The 16632-nt window shown below is 38.2% G+C and overlaps 1 protein-coding gene and 1 long non-coding RNA gene across 2 annotated transcripts; both read left to right on the top strand.

The window, feature by feature from the left end:
• The first annotated feature begins 4951 nt into the window (after positions 1 to 4951).
• Positions 4952 to 5967, top strand: LOC147155553 (uncharacterized). Its single transcript, XR_015092184.1, has 3 exons — positions 4952 to 4989; positions 5574 to 5717; positions 5809 to 5967. It is a non-coding gene; the product is annotated as an uncharacterized LOC147155553 (long non-coding RNA).
• A 1486-nt stretch (positions 5968 to 7453) lies between these two features.
• Positions 7454 to 14044, top strand: LOC147155554 (uncharacterized). The gene is made up of 5 exons (XM_086066637.1): positions 7454 to 7546; positions 8818 to 8883; positions 9886 to 9951; positions 11988 to 12053; positions 13347 to 14044. The coding sequence occupies exons 1-5, from the start codon at positions 7454 to 7456 to the stop codon at positions 13509 to 13511; spliced, it is 456 nt and encodes a 151-aa protein (XP_085922763.1). The 3' UTR covers positions 13512 to 14044.
• The last annotated feature ends 2588 nt before the right edge of the window (positions 14045 to 16632 follow it).

The following is a 16632-nucleotide window of genomic DNA, read 5'->3' on the forward strand; positions in this document are numbered from 1 at the left end:
GGGGATTTCCAGACTACACTTCTATTGACATGGATCTGAGGATCAGGTGAACAAGGCTGAAGCGTGATATTATGTTGTGTCATCCCTAAATGCAGGATTTTGTTACTGCCAGCATTCTCAGGGGGGTGGGAATGGTTGCCATTTTTTTAAGGGTGCTTTTGAGTTCAGTGTATCAACTCAATGATGACCTGGGCGGCATGGCTCAGTGCTAGAGTGGTTGTCTCCCATCTGTGAGGTTGTGGGTTTGATCCTCACCCTTGGTGACCATGTCCTTGAGCAATACACTGATCCCCGATTTGCTCCCAGTGTGTGTGGCAGCAGCCGACCACTGGTGTGTGAATGTGCGCGGGAATGGGTGAATGTGAGGCATTGTAAAGCGCTCTGGACACCATGGTGTAGTTAAAGCGCTATATAAAAAACAGTCAATTTACCATTTACCTGGATTTAATATACATGATATGAATTACCTTAAATCAGTGGTTTTTAATCTGGGTTAAACCCAGGGCTTCGGTGAGTCAGTCTCAGGCGCTAATCGGAGCTCAAGACACACACCCGACTTAAATGATTCGTGATGATATGCCCCACTTTGCCATCATTGTCTGCAGGTAATCTCTTTACATTGCACAGTAATCGATTTATGACTGTTGTGACGGTACATCATGTGATTTCTATATTATTGTAATCCCATCATACTGACTATGTTGAGCACAAAAAAAAAGTCGTTGAACGGATAGGTGTAATATGAATTCAATTGTATAACAGAACATATAGTGTTCCACAGGGTTCAACTCTGGGGCCTCTGCTGTTTTCATTGTATCTGCAGCCCCTGGGTTCCATTCAAAACAGCTGTGATTGTTCTAAAGTGCTCTATAAATAACAGTTGAGTGATGCGAGTCAGATTTCTAACTGCATGATTTGCAATGTCAAGTGGAGCAATTCTAGTCCTGCACAAATACTTATCTAGCAAATCTAAAGGAACACTTCCCTAAGATGCATGGAGGTGAGAATACAAGAACACAACGCTTTCTGAATTCATCGTGAAGAAGGCCAGATTTGATGAAAAGGTTACTCTCTCTGTTTATTTTGTTCACCAATAAACCCTATACCTATTTAATTTTTCAATAAAGAAGGGTTCGGTGAATGCACATAGGTGGGGTTCAGTGCCTCCAACAAGGTTAAGAACCACTGCCTTGAGTAGAGATGGTCATTTGTGTACATTGGCTTGATTTATCGTGTACTTATTGATCAATGTTTGCCTATATCTGATCTTTCTGACTGTTCTGAACTCCTATTTCCACAGTTCAATTGTGCAAAATAATGCAATGGAGTCGTATGAAATTAGATCAAATTCATTTATGTCATTAATCCTACCTAGTTGTAACAATTATTGTATTTCCAGACCCAATTAATCAACATTCAATTTGAGACAATTGACCAAATTAGTGCACAGTCCTACTAACAAGAGTCTTTGTGGAGGTGTTCAATTTATTCATGACAACAACATGCTGCTCCAGTTAAGATTTTGTTATCCTTGCAATTATGCAGACAGCCACTGGTATGATGTCAAAATGTGTGCGCGTGTGTGTGTGTGTGTGTAGGCAGACAGGAATGAGTAAGTGCGAGCCATCCATCTCTTGCTTGCCACGCAGTGTCTGTCAAAAGAGGCATTGATGAGAGCCAACTAGATAGAGGCAGCGTCCATCCAGTCGCAGGCCTCTTCATCGTGACTGCAATCCTTTTGATCATCACCTCCAACGCTCCCTCTGTCCGTCTGTCTCTCCTCTGTCCGAGAGCAGATGAGCGGTCGTCGTTATGACACATGACACACATCCCTTTTGTCTTTTGCGTTGTTCCATCACACGCCCTACCCCCTCATTCCTACAGAGACACACACACCAATACACTCACACAAAAACAACATTTCCTTCTTCATCAACAGGCCTGACCATGTAAATAATACTGCATCACTCTGAAGATGGATAGAATCAGGAACGAGTACATCAGAGGGACAGCACATGTTAGAGGCATTGGAGATAAAGTCAGAGAGGCCAGACTGAGATGTTTTGGACATGTCCAGAGGAGAGATAGTGAGTGTATTGGTAGAATGATGCTGAGTTTCCAAATGCCAGACAGGAGATCTAGAGGAAGACCAAAGAGGAGGTTTAGGGATGTAGCCATGTGTGCTGTGGCAGTGCTCACAATCTCTAAAAACAGCCATGTTGTAATATCGAAATAAGTAAATTTTAGATCACCTTAAAAATCAACTTCAATGGCTCATGTATTCAATTAAGGGCAAAACGACAAAAACAAGTACATTTTCGCTATAATTGCAGTTTCGTCATCATTCTTAACCCCTTATCGGAAAATGCAGTTACAGTTAGTTTTTATAATTTTTTTAAAGCATTTTTGTTGTTTTGTTTTTATTTTTATTTATTTATGTGAATGTATTATATTATTTTATTTTGTTAAGGAAAAGGGTTTTATCCATTTTTGTTTTAATTATTTTGTTAGTTTTTGTTAACGTAAAAAAACAAAACCTTGGTATCTCTCCAGGGCAACGTAAAGGGCCTTCTCCATTCTGTTCCCACAACATTGGCAGTGGCACTCAAAGATACATTTTACTCAAGTTCTATATATTTCTCATCGGTATTTGGGGTTAATTCATGATGCGCTAATGAAGCTTTGACAAGATTAGCGCCAAGAAAATGCAAACTCTGTATTAAGATATGTACTCATCTGCTAATCCGCAATGGATTTACATTATCTGTTAAGTAATAGTATGAGGTTTTGATTCATGAAGCAAAACCCAATCACCAGGCCACTAAATAAAGTTACTATCGATGGCGCTAACTAGAAAAGCTAACTGCATGTTCGAGGTTGCAAAGATTCGGCCTATTGATTGGACTGACTGAAACAGTAATAGCTAGCTTTAGAGGAACAGTGTTTACTTTTGCTTTGCAATCTGTATGTATGATCTTATTTGCAGTATTTATTGTTTTAAACCAACTGAAGAAGATTAAATTCTGAATATTTTAACAACACAATGTTACATGTTAAATTAATATAAAAAAATACTAATTAAATATTTTAAAAAATTATTATTCTATCTTTTAGTTCAGTAATATTGTTTAATATTTAATAATTTTTAATATTTAACAAACTTAACAACTAGTCACTTACAGACTTGTCTTGGTATTAAAAGGAATACAAACCAACGCAGGAAGTCCACCCTTGTGTATGTGTGTGTGTGTGTGTGTGTGTTTGCCTTTGTGTATTATGAGGACATGTCACCTGAATACACGCAGCACTGCGAGGACATTTTGAATTATGAGGACACAGCCCATGTCCTCATAATTCATTCAATGCAGAAGTGCTTCTAGGGCTGTAGAAGGCTTAAATCCAAAGTTTTAGCCAATGTCCTTGTAAACCATAATTACATGAATTTGTGTATTTTTGTGTATTTGATGACGCCCCCTGTAGGAAGGTCCTCGTAATGCACCACTTCATGAATTATTCACACCAGTGTATATTTCACAGCATTTGATTGGCTGACCGTCACCTGTCCCCACAATTACGCACATGTCTCCATAATTCAGTTTTTTCTCAAAATGCTGTGTATTGTGAATGTTTGTCTGTAGATGCAGAGCCTTTTTTTTTTTTTGCAGCCACCAATTCCTAAGTAGATAAATTAAATAATGAAATACACTATGACATTTAATTATATATTTCAGCATTTAATTCTTGCAGTGTTTGTTTATTTGAAAATATACAATGGTTAACAGCTGTTTATCACATCACTTTGAACAGCTGGAGGCAGAGACAGAGAAACTGTCAGTGCCGTACATTGATACATCATTTAACATCCCACCCTGCCTTTACAATATAACATCTTTCTGTACACCAGTGGCCAAATGTTTTGAGAATGACATTGATTTTCTAAAAATCTGCAGTGCTGACTTATTATTATTGTTTTTTTATGATGGCAATTTGCATGTACTCCAGAATGTTATAGTGATTAGATGAATTGCAAAGTCACTATTTGCCATGAAAATTAAAGTAATTTCCTTTAGTGACCTTACAAACTTTAAGTGAAGAAGGCTTCAGGGCACCCAAGAAAATCCAGCAAATGCCAGGACTATCTCCCAAAGTTGATTCAGCTGCGGGATAAGGACATCACCACCAGTGTAGAGCTTGCTCAGGAATGGCAGTAAGCAGGTATGAGTGCATCTACACCCATGGTGAGGGAGTAAGACTTTTGGAGGATGGCCTGGTGTGACCAGTGAAAAGGGGATTCCATAAATACAGACCAAAATAAGGAAAAAAGAGTTGAAGTTATTTTCTCTGATTAACCCCCTTTCCAATTGTTTGGGGCATCCGGAAAAATGCTTGTCTGGAGAAGAAAAGGTGAGCGCTACCATCAGTCCTGCTTCATGCCAACAGTAAAGCATCATGTGACCATTCATTTGCAGGGTTGCTTCTCAGCCAAGGAATTGGGCTCGCTCACAATTTTGCCCAAAAACACATGCATCCATTACTAAAGTATAGTACTTAAACATCCTCGGACTGCAACTGTATGACAGCAGCAAGGTTATTTTATTTACTAAAGCAAAAAAACATTTTCGTTAATGAAAAAAAAAAAACTTTTTAAAAAACTGAAACTGAAATCACATTTTACGATTACAAAATGATCTATAATTCTAGCAATAATATCCTTTGTTTTCGTCTGTGGTAATTCATTTAATATATGAGCCTTTGGGGTTCATTTTAAATGTGATCTATTTTTTTTTATTGACACTGTAAATCATAGAACAATAGCCACTCTTATCAACAAAGTTCATAATCCAACGACTGAACCAATTTGTTGATTTGAATGTGATTTATTATATTGCCCTGAGTACGGAAGTGACGTCATCTAGCAGCCCCGATAGAGAACCGCCCCCGGCTCTAATTACTTCACGAGATGTGATGGCGTGTAGCTGTGCTAATGAGGTAGGTTTGAAGCTCGAATTTTTCCTGTTGTTGTTGTTGTTGGTCGCTTGTGTACATTGCTCCCTCTTTTGCGAAAATGATTTATAATGCAAGTCCAGTGTAAGTGCAGCTAAGCTTACGTTAGCATACCTAACCATCTGTTGATTATGATGGATGCAGCTAATTATTTAGAATTGCTACGCTTCTGTTAGCGACGGTTAGCATAGCAGAGCTAACCGTCTGTTGAGTAAGATGAATGCTAATTGCAATTTTTAAGAGGAAAGCAATAACAGGCTGGTTTTTGATGTGAAAATATACAATGGCTTAGTATTACCAGTACAGTATAAATGAAGTATTGGTAAATTGCTGCATTTGTGTTTACTTAAATTTGTTCTTTCAATAGAAATATTTCAGTAAAGTCTGTTAGTGTTCATTACATTTAATTTATGCAAATATTTAGCAGAGCTGTGCTATCCACTGTATTTTATTTTCGTTGGCACATTTACTGCACACTGCACAGGCTATTATGGTACACTGAAAGTCAACTTCAAGACATCTGCACCAAGTTACCTATCAAACTGATTGAAACTCATTTTTTTCTATAGCTTTAGATCATTATCTTCTGTGAGACATGTCAGTCATGAGGCCACAGAGGGCAAAAGTTAAACCCAAAGAAGAGGTAGCATACTTTTCATCCTTAGGTAAAGACAAGGATGGCTTCACCATAAAATATATTAATTAATTCAAAGGTGAGTATTGGTAAAATATTCTTTAGTATGGGCCTAGTTTTCATTATTGATATAATGAAATATTTCTGTTGTATCCTTTTTTCTTTGTAAGGTCGAGGAGTGTTCAGTTCCTGCTCCTTTCAGAAGAGAGACTTTCCTACTGAATATCGAGGAGAAGTTCTAAGCAAACAGGAACGTGAAAACAGGCTGAGAGTGTATCATGATGCCCGGAAGGTTTTCATGTTTGAATTTCGCTACAATGGAAAAACACTATGGTATGTTTATATGGTGTGTTATCACACTTAATTTTGTTTTTTTGGGGGGATATCGTGCAAGGTTTGACAAAACATAAAAGATTAATTAAAACTCAAAAGCAAAAGTACATTATTTTCTCAATATAATTTTTTTATTTTTTATTTCATTTTTTACAATATTGTGACTTGTTTTTTTATTTTACTTTTACAGTTATCATGAGTATCGCTAACCTCACAATATCATGTTAATTATCATATCGTGATTTCTTATGACATTTGGATATTGTGTCATACATGTGACATACTAGAATTACTGGTCGCACATTCATGATTACATGAAATTACATTATAGCAGTCTAGTCTTAGTAAGAATTTAATTGTAATGGTATTTTTCTATTCATCTGCCCCGGGTTTCCAATGAAGCACAACCTGATGAAGACACAGCTATCACAGACTGCGCCAAAGTTGACCAGGTGACTAGATTTCTTTTTGAATGTTGTTGAAATCAGTTTTCAGAAGCAAGACATTAGTGGAGGGTGGAGATACTAGGGCTGCACAATATGTGGAAAATATCTTGCCGCACGAAGGGCTCATGCAATATGTGTATTGCAAAGACGTGCAACAAATGAATATTGGATTAATTGTATACTTTAGTCTGAGGCTAAGCGATATGGCCAAAAAATAAAATAAAAAGTATTTTAAACCAACCATCCAGCATTCTGCCACCACTTGTGCAAAATTACAACTCACAATAACATCTGGATGTAACAGAACATAACAACAGCTTTTAATAATCCAGAAGACAAAATACATTTCACGATTTAGCAAATTTTCAACGATTCAATTTAAATTTAATTTATTCAATTAATTAGATTTATTGCCAGGCCCTACTTGAGTCTGAATTTGACCAATCAGAGACAACATTAATTGCGCATCGCCATACAAGAGAATTGTATCGAGGAGCATTACTAACAAAAAATAACTTATTTGGATAAGACTAGATCACAATGAGCATGATTATTTTTCTGCACGTACGTGTATTTCTTTAATTAGATTATATAGATATATATATTAGGTCCATGTTCAATGTCAAAATAATCTCCATCACCCATGTCGCATGTTTTGTCAATACTGTGCAGCCCTCACAGGTGCATAGTCCTCACAATGTCGTAGTTGTGAATAACTGACACTCTGAGGACAGTGTATTTATACACTGCGACTGTAAAATAAGTTTTCAGGGGTTTGGAGTTACACATACAGTCCTCATAATTCATACTCTGGTATGGACACTCTGAGGACTGTGTATTTTCTATTAATTGTTTCATTGTGAAAAATAGACGTCACCAATTTACACAAACCACTAGTGCTGACTGATTATTTATTTTTCAAATAGCAAATAAAATGTATTTGCATTCACAATACTTTAACCTATTCATTGTTCTTTATGTACTGTAACTGTGTAAATGCACAGGTACAGTCGTGTTACTAAGAATTTAATTTTATATGTATTTTTCTCTTCATGTGTACCAGGTTTCAAATGAAGCACAACCTGAAGACATAGCTAAAGATGTAGCTGTCACAGACCAAGTTGACCAGGTGACTAGATTTGTTTTTGAATGTTGATGTTGAAATACATTTTTCAGAAGCAAGACGTAGCACAATATATAAAAAAATATTTTGTCGCACGAATGGCTCATGCATATACTGTATGTATGTATACAGTATATGTGTATTGCAAAGACATGCAACAAATGAATATTGGATTGTATACTTTAGTCTGACTTTGACCAATCAGAGACTACCTTAATTCCGCATCGCCATACAAGAGAACCGTATTGAGGGGCATTACTAACAAAAAATAACTTATTTGTATAAGACTAGATCACAATAAGCATGCTTATTTTTCCGCATTAACGTGTATTTCTTTCTTTGGATTATAAAGATCTCTCTATTTCTCTATCTTTATCTCTATATCTATCTATCTATATCTATATATCTGTCTCTCTATGTCTCTCTCTCTATATATACAGTATATATATCTATACATCTATATCTGTATGCATGTGTGTGTGTATATATATATATATATATATACTGCCCGAAGCCAGCTGGGATAGGCTCCAGCAACCCCCGCGACCCTTGTGAGGACAAGCGGTACAGAAAATGGATGGATGGATGGATATATATATATATATAAATATATATATATATATATATATATATATATATATATAGATATATAGATATGTATGTATATATATAATATAGATATGTATGTATATATATATATATATATATATATATAGATATGTATGTATATATATACATACACATGCATACAGATATAGCTATATACTGTATATAGAGTATGTATGTATACAGTATATGTATAGATCTTTTTTTTAGGTCCGTGTTAAATGTTTAATCTCCATCACTGTATAAAACACCCATGTCGCATGTTTTGTCAATACTGTGTAACCCTCGCAGATACATAGTCCTCACAATGTCGTAGTTGTGAATAACTGACACTCTGAGGACAGTGTATTTACACACTGCGAATGTAAAATAAGTTTTCAGGGGTTTGGAGTTACACATACAGTCCTCATAATTCATACTCTGGTATGGACACTCTGAGGACTGTGTATTTTCTATTAATTGTTTCATTGTGAAAAATAGACGTCACCAATTTACACAAACCACTAGTGCTGACGGATTATTTATTTTTCAAATAGCAAATAAAATGTGTTTGCAGTCACAATACTTTAACCTATTCATTGTTCTTTATATACTGTAACTGTGTAAATGCACAGGTAGTCGTGTTACTAAGAATTTAATTTTATATGTATTTTTCTCTTCATGTGTACCAGGTTTCAACTGAAGCACAACCTGAAGACATAGCTGAAGACGTAGCTGTCACAGACCAAGTTGACCAGGTGACGAGATTTCTTTTTGAATGTTGATGTTGAAATACATTTTTCAGAAGCAAGACGATGCACAATTTATAAAAAAAAATATCTTGTCGCACGAATGGCTCATGCAATATGTGTATTGCAAAGACATGCAACAAATGAATATTGGATTGTATACTTTAGTCTGATTTTGACCAATCAGAGACTACCTTAATTGCGTATCGCCATACAAGAGAATTGTATTGAGGAGCATTACTAACAAAATATAACATTTGGATAAGACTAGATCACAATGAGCATGCTTATTTTTCCGTATTAACGTGCATTTCTTTCTTTGGATTATAAAGATTTTCTATCTCTATCTTTATTTTCTATATCTATCTCTCTATCTGTCTCTATATCTATCTCTCGCTCTGTCCGTCTCACTATGTATACAGTGTATATATAGCTATATATACAGTATATATATGTGTGTGTGTATATATACAGTCTATATATATGTATGTGTATATATATATATATATGTATATGGATAGATCTTTTTTTTTTAGGTCTTTGTTAAATGTTTAAATAATCTCCATCACTGTATAAAACACCCATGTCGCATGTTTTGTCAATACTGAGCAGCCCTCGCCGATACATAGTCCTCACAATGTTGTAGTTGTGAATAACTGACACTCTGAAGACAGTGTATTCATACACTGTGAGTGTAAAATAAGTTTTGAGGGCTTGGAGTTACACATACAGTCCTCACAATTCATACTCTGGTCAGTTATGGATTCTCTAAAGACTGTATTTTCTTGTTTTTGTTTCATTGTGAAAAATAGAAGTCACCAATTTACACAAACCTGTAGTGCAGAAGGATTTAATTTATTTATTTTTGTAATGGCAAATAAAATGAGTTTGCATTCACATTACTTTAACCGTTTCATTGTTCTGTATGTACTGTAACTGTGTAAATGCACAGGTACAGTCGTGTTACTAAGAATTGAATTTTATATGTATTTTTCTCTTCATGTGTACCAGGTTTCAACTGAAGCACAACCTGAAGACATAGCTAAAGACGTAGCTGTCACAGACCAAGTTGACCAGGTGACTAGATTTATTTTTGAATGTTGATGTTGAAATACATTTTTCAGAAGCAAGACGTAGCACAATATATAAAAAAATATTTTGTCGCACGAATGGCTCATGCATATACTGTATGTATGTATACAGTATATGTGTATTGCAAAGACATGCAACAAATGAATATTGGATTGTATACTTTAGTCTGACTTTGACCAATCAGAGACTACCTTAATTGCGCATCGCCATACAAGAGAACCGTATTGAGGGGCATTACTAACAAAAAATAACTTATTTGTATAAGACTAGATCACAATAAGCATGCTTATTTTTCCGCATTAACGTGTATTTCTTTCTTTGGATTATAAAGATCTCTCTATTTCTCTATCTTTATCTCTATATCTATCTATCTATATCTATATATCTGTCTCTCTATGTCTCTCTCTCTATATATACAGTATATATATCTATACATCTATATCTGTATGCATGCATGTGTATGTATGTGTATGTATGTGTGTATATATATATATATATATATATATATATATATATAAAAAAATGTATGTATATGTATACATACACATGCATACAGATATAGATATATATACTGTATATATAGAGTATGTATGTATATATATATATGTATGTATGTGTATATATACAGTATATATGTATACAGTATATGTATAGATCTTTTTTTTAGGTCCGTGTTAAATGTTTAATCTCCATCACTGTATAAAACACCCATGTCGCATGTTTTGTCAATACTGTGTAGCCCTCGCAGATACATAGTCCTCACAATGTCGTAGTTGTGAATAAGTGACACTCTGAGGACAGTGTATTTACACACTGCGAATGTAAAATAAGTTTTCAGGGGTTTGGAGTTACACATACAGTCCTCATAATTCATACTCTGGTATGGACACTCTGAGGACTGTGTATTTTCTATTGATTGTTTCATTGTGAAAAATAGACGTCACCAATTTACACAAACCACTAGTGCTGACGGATTATTTATTTTTGAAATGGCAAATAAAATGTGTTTGCATTCACAATACTTTAACCTATTCATTGTTCTGTATGTACTGTAACTGTGTAAATGCACAGGTACAGACTTGTGTGTTACTAAGAATTGAATTTTATATGTATTTTTCTCTTCATGTTTACCAGGTTTCAACAAAAGCACAACCTGAAGACATAACTGAAGACGTAGCTGTCACAGACCAAGTTGACCAGGTGACGAGATTTCTTTTTGAATGTTGATGTTGAAATACATTTTTCAGAAGCAAGACGTTGGCACAATATATAAAAAAATATCTTGTCGCACGAATGGCTCATGCAATGTGTGTATTGCAAAGACAAGCAACAAATGAATATTGGATTGTATACTTTAGTCTGACTTTGACCAATCAGAGACTACCTTAATTGCGCATCGCCATACGAGAAACGTATCGAGGGGCATTACTAACAAAAAATAACTTAATTGGATAAGATTAGATCACAATGAGCATGTTTATTTTTCCGCATTATCGTGTATTTTTTTTCATTGGATTATAAAAATATATAGCTATAGATAGATCTTTTTTTTTTTAGGTCCATGTTCAATGTCGAAATAATCTCCATTACTGTATAAAACACCCATGTCGCACGTTTTGTCAATACTGTGCAGCCCTCACAGATACATAGTCCTCACAATGTTATAGTTGTGAATAACTGACACTGAGGACAGTGTATTCATACACTGTGAGTGTAAAATAAGTTTTGAGGGCTTGGAGTTATTATACAATTCATACTCTGGTCAGGTATGGATTCTCTGAGGACTGTGTATTTTCTTGTTTTTGTTTCATTGTGAAAAATAGACGTCACCAATTTACACAAACCTGTAGTGCAGAAGGATTTATTTATTTATTTTTGTAATGGCAAATAAAATGAGTTTGCATTTACAATACTTTAACCTATTAATTGTTCTGTATGTACTGTAACTGTGTAAATGCACAGGTACAGTCGTGTTACTAAGAATTTAATTTTATATGTATTTTTCTCTTCATGTGTACCAGGTTTCAACTGAAGCACAACCTGAAGACATAGCTGAAGACGTAGCTGTCACAGACCAAGTTGACCAGGTGACGAGATTTATTTTTGAATATTGATGTTGAAATCAGTTTTCAGAAGCAAGACGTTAGGAGTGAAGAGTGTAGAGTAGATGCTAGGGCTGAACTATATAACTAACAAATATAATCACAACAATTTTTTATGCAATGTGTATTGCCAAGACGTTCAAAATACTGTATCCAACAATAAGCTTGTATGGGACTAAAATTCCTACAAGTCAACATTAAAAATATCTCAAATTGAAGATTTGTTGGCAGTTTGGTGATTTAGATTATGCACTGTAGTGATCTTTTTTTCCCATTAATTTATTTATGGTGGATTTTAGAGGTGAACTCTTTATCAATTTTATTTTATTTTTTTAAACAGAAGTGTAAACATCAGGTAGTTAATTTACTTGTATCAAGCTTGGATAAATGTGCTTTATGTTTTGGACCTTTCGCTGCACTAGAATGGACTGGCATGATGGGTATTTTATCTTCTGTGTTATTTGTATCTGCAATGGATCTTTGTTTCACGCAACCAGAATTAATAGTGCAGGCATTTTCATTGAATGGATATAATTTAGTCAAGAGGATAAATTATGACCCATGTTTATACCTTTATCTTTAGTTGCAAGCAGCTAAATGTTGAGCAATTGTCTCAATCTTAACGACTGTCTGACTCGGTAAAATAGAAAAGTCTACTGTAACTGTAGGACTGTATCACACAAGATCTGTTTTAGGGGCAATGCCATAGATTAAGCATATTAACTATCCCTCTTGTTAAATGCTTCATCTCATCTTTCGAATAAATGTGACTAGATTTATAATAATCTTTAGTATGTGCACAAACTTTAGGTTCTAAATGCTTTTCTAGTTTGCTCCAGCATCTGGCACATATCCAGTTTAAAAAAAATGCAAAACTGCTTGATGATGAAGACCTTTGGTAAATTAACTTTAGCACATTAGCCTATCAATGGCGGGAACTACTTCTGCCGCGAGCGCTCGACACTTGTCTCAAGCTTCTACTTCGAGTGTAACATCACTAAGTAACAGCGAAGTAAAGCTAGTAAATATTTATGACCACCCGCCAAAATGAATTTTAACCCGCATCTGGCAGATTAATTTTAGAGCCACTGTATATATGCATATGTATGTGTGCGTCTACTGTATATATGGATATCATTGCTGTCCTGTGAAAAACACGTTTCCATTTTTAGGTCGCGGGCTGCTCTCCGGTAGCTCCTATGGTGGAAGTGTTTTTCACAGAACAGCGACAATATGCGTATGTATGTATGTAATAATTGTTTTCGTTTAAAAAATTAGGTTGCTGATGTATCCAGTTCAAGTGAGGATTCATTAGCAGAGGAATATGTTCCAGATTCTCACAGTACTTCGGACACTTCCTACATTGAACCTGTTTCAGAAATTCAGAAATCCGAAGGTATTTCAGGAATGAGCTATGAGAAAACTGCTCATCCTTTAAGATGAGAGGTAGTCATGTTTTAAAGAATAAAATGTTCAATGTTCACTGACTCTTTTGCATCTGGTTTCATGTCGAGCTTATCCATTACAAAGCTGTGTTTGACCTAGATAACCTGTTCACATAAGAAGCAGTTTTATTAACATACCAGTTTCAGTCTGTCCTAAAATTGTAAGTTGTAACATGAGCACCATGTTACAACTTACAATTTTAGGACAGATCAGGTATGACTTTGCATTTCACAGTATTGTTATGTACAACAATGTGTCCTTATATCAGGTAAGTCATTACACATCAATGCCATTTTAGTTTGTGTAAAGTCAGAATGCCAGAACTTTCAAATCACTTCAGTGACATGGTTGCTGTGTGTTGTGTAAACTTTGTCCTTGTAATGTGAGTTGGTCCTCATAATTACCATTTTTGCAATGGGCGTGGCTTATTTAGGTCATTATCTATGTCCTCACAATTACGGATTTTTTCAGGTTTTTCTTTTTTTCGTGTGTTGAGTTTTTTCAAGTTTTGAAGTGAAATTTTCCTGGACAACCCCCAAAAAAATTTTGGGGTGCAAGTCCCATCTCTCTGGCATTAGCAGAAAGGGGTGTCCCTGTAATACACAATTAAACCGGTTTGGAAAAAATGTCCTCATAATACACAGAAGCAAGTAGGTGTGTGTGTGGGGGGGGGGGGTGCGGGGGGGTGCGTGGGTGTGTGTGTGTGCCTGTGTGTGGTTGGTTGAGAAATACCTGTCGAGAGGAACCACAGGTCAAAGGTGAAATCTACTTTTCTTCCCACTGAGGGTGGAGAGCAGGTAATCCAATCTAGGTGAAGTCACAGGCTCAGATGTTGAATCCATTGTGACAGTGGCAGGCCATAAAGAATAATTGACAAGTGCGCAGTTGAATCTGTCATGTGTCAGCGAGCGGCGCGTTTTGTAATTGTGTGACTTTTCAAAGTGAAAGAGCAACAAGGGATACTGCAGCCAAATCAAAACAAAGCCAAATCAGGTAGAAGAAAGATCATTAAATGAGGTCATGGTAAGAGTGGGAACATCATGTGACATGATTTGTAACATCATGACAGCTTGTATAACACACTGCCATCATTTGACATATTGTGTTTCCATACAAAATAAACCTAGATAGAATCACAAAATAAACCTAGATAGATAGATAGATCATCTTTTGATACTGAATAATGTATATGCTTGAGCACAATTAAATATGTATTGGAATAGCTTCAAACTTCAAATATGCTTCATAAGGCTCCATAAACATCTTGAGATGTGGACATGTAATTCTTAAGTTTAGTGAAAAAAACGTCTTGATAAGCTGTATACTATCGCAAATAATAATTTGTCAACCAAAATGGGAAAGAAAAAACATACATTTTGACGCACTACTTACCCACTGATTGATCAATACATAATTTTTTACTGATGTTCTTTAGAATCATTAAAGTATCTTTGTGCATTTTGCCACTTTTTCACTGCCACCTCTGGCCCAAACCGTAACTGCAGCATCTGTCTCAGGGTCGCTTATGGTGCGCGCGAGTACCTGCACGATCTAAAAGTGACAGCCACAGTTGACAAACCAGGACATGACTTCAAATGAGGTAAAAAAAAAAAAAAAAAACTCCGCTCCTCCCATCCCCAAAGAAACTGTGGAGTGTGCAGGGTCCGCACACTCTTCTATTAACCATTTGCACCGACGTCACGTAATCACGTGACTGCCCTATGACGGAACGGCGGAAGGAAATGATTGTTGAATGGAAGTGGACGTGACCCGGAGCGACTTAGTGACTTAGCGACTGTTATTTTACAAATTAAAAGTTATTATTGCCCATTTGGTGCTGGGGTTTGGTGTCGTGCCCGCCCCGCTCCGGTGGGCGTCCTGACACCTCGGGCGGGACCCAGTATCCGGGGGGCGAGCCCTATCGCCCCGCCGGACGGGTCCCATATGCCCGCCGGGGTCCTGGTGGGGTGGGTGGGGGCTTGGTGGGCCGGTGCGCCTCCTGCCCCCGCCCGGTTGGGGGGGGCCCCGCTGGTCACACCTCTTAACTCACTACACTAGGTTTGCACAATACACTTTTATAGACATATAGGGCACATAACACACTTTGGGGGGTGGGGTAGGGTGGAAACACCGTCTTCACCCTACAACTCCCCTCCAATTTTAATACACCACACAACTTGTGGGTGGGGGGGGGGGCTTGGGGGCTTGTGGGGGTGCCATCGGTTGGGGGCCGCAGTATAGAGCAGTGCTGCGGTCCCCTGTCCGTGTCGCCACCCCCCCCCCCCCCCCGCCCTATCTATTTTTTTTAATGCACCACATACACTCAGCAACATGCTTGGGTGGCGGGTGGATCGGAGCGTGGGAATATCATTTCCATCGGCTCCGGTTCACCTGCTCCTAATTTTAATGCACCACACACACACACTTGTATATACACTGGGTGGGGTCACATTCACGGTTTAGGGGTAGAGTTCGCCAGTCCGCGAGCTGGCGGACTCAGTAACAGGGGTTAATTTTCACAAAGAACGCTGGGGTGACGACCGGGGCCTTCCCCCGCTGGGCCTGGGGTTCGGGGGTGTCGGCCGCCCTCCGGTGCCCCCATCTCCCCCTTCTGCCCCCGGTGTTCCGTCCTTCCACACGGCGGGGGGTGGGGTGGGCGCGGCTGCCCTCTCCGCTCCGCTGTCCGGCCCCTCTTCGGCGCCGGTGCCTGGGTGCGGGTGGTCCCCGGGGGCTGGGGGTCGGGGGTTGGGGGGCTGCCGGTTGGTTGGGGTGGGGTCGGGAGGGGGGGGCGGCTTTGTTGGGGGGGGGCGGTGGTGGGGGTTGCGGGGTGGGGGGTGCTGGGGGTGGGGGGTGTCTGGGGGATTGGGGGCATGGGGGCGGCTGGGGCTGGGTTGGGGTGGGTGGCGGGGGGTGGATGGGGGGCGGGGGGTGGTGGGGGGGCGGGGGTTGGGGGCCGGTGGGGTGCCTGGTGGGCCTGCAGTGCCCCGTCCTGCTGCGTTGGGCCGGGGGCGCGGGCCGTGTTGGGGCGGGGGGCGCTCCTGCTCCTGGGTTTGCTCTCCGGCCGGTGGCCCTGGTGGGGCCCGGGGGTCGTCCTTTGGCGCTGCCGCGGCCTGGGGGG

Source organism: Leptonotus elevatus, chromosome 21 (genome assembly GCF_054856555.1).
Source record: "Leptonotus elevatus isolate MCC_2025b chromosome 21, RoL_Lele_1.0, whole genome shotgun sequence".
In the NCBI taxonomy this organism is placed as follows: Eukaryota; Metazoa; Chordata; class Actinopteri; order Syngnathiformes; family Syngnathidae; genus Leptonotus; species Leptonotus elevatus.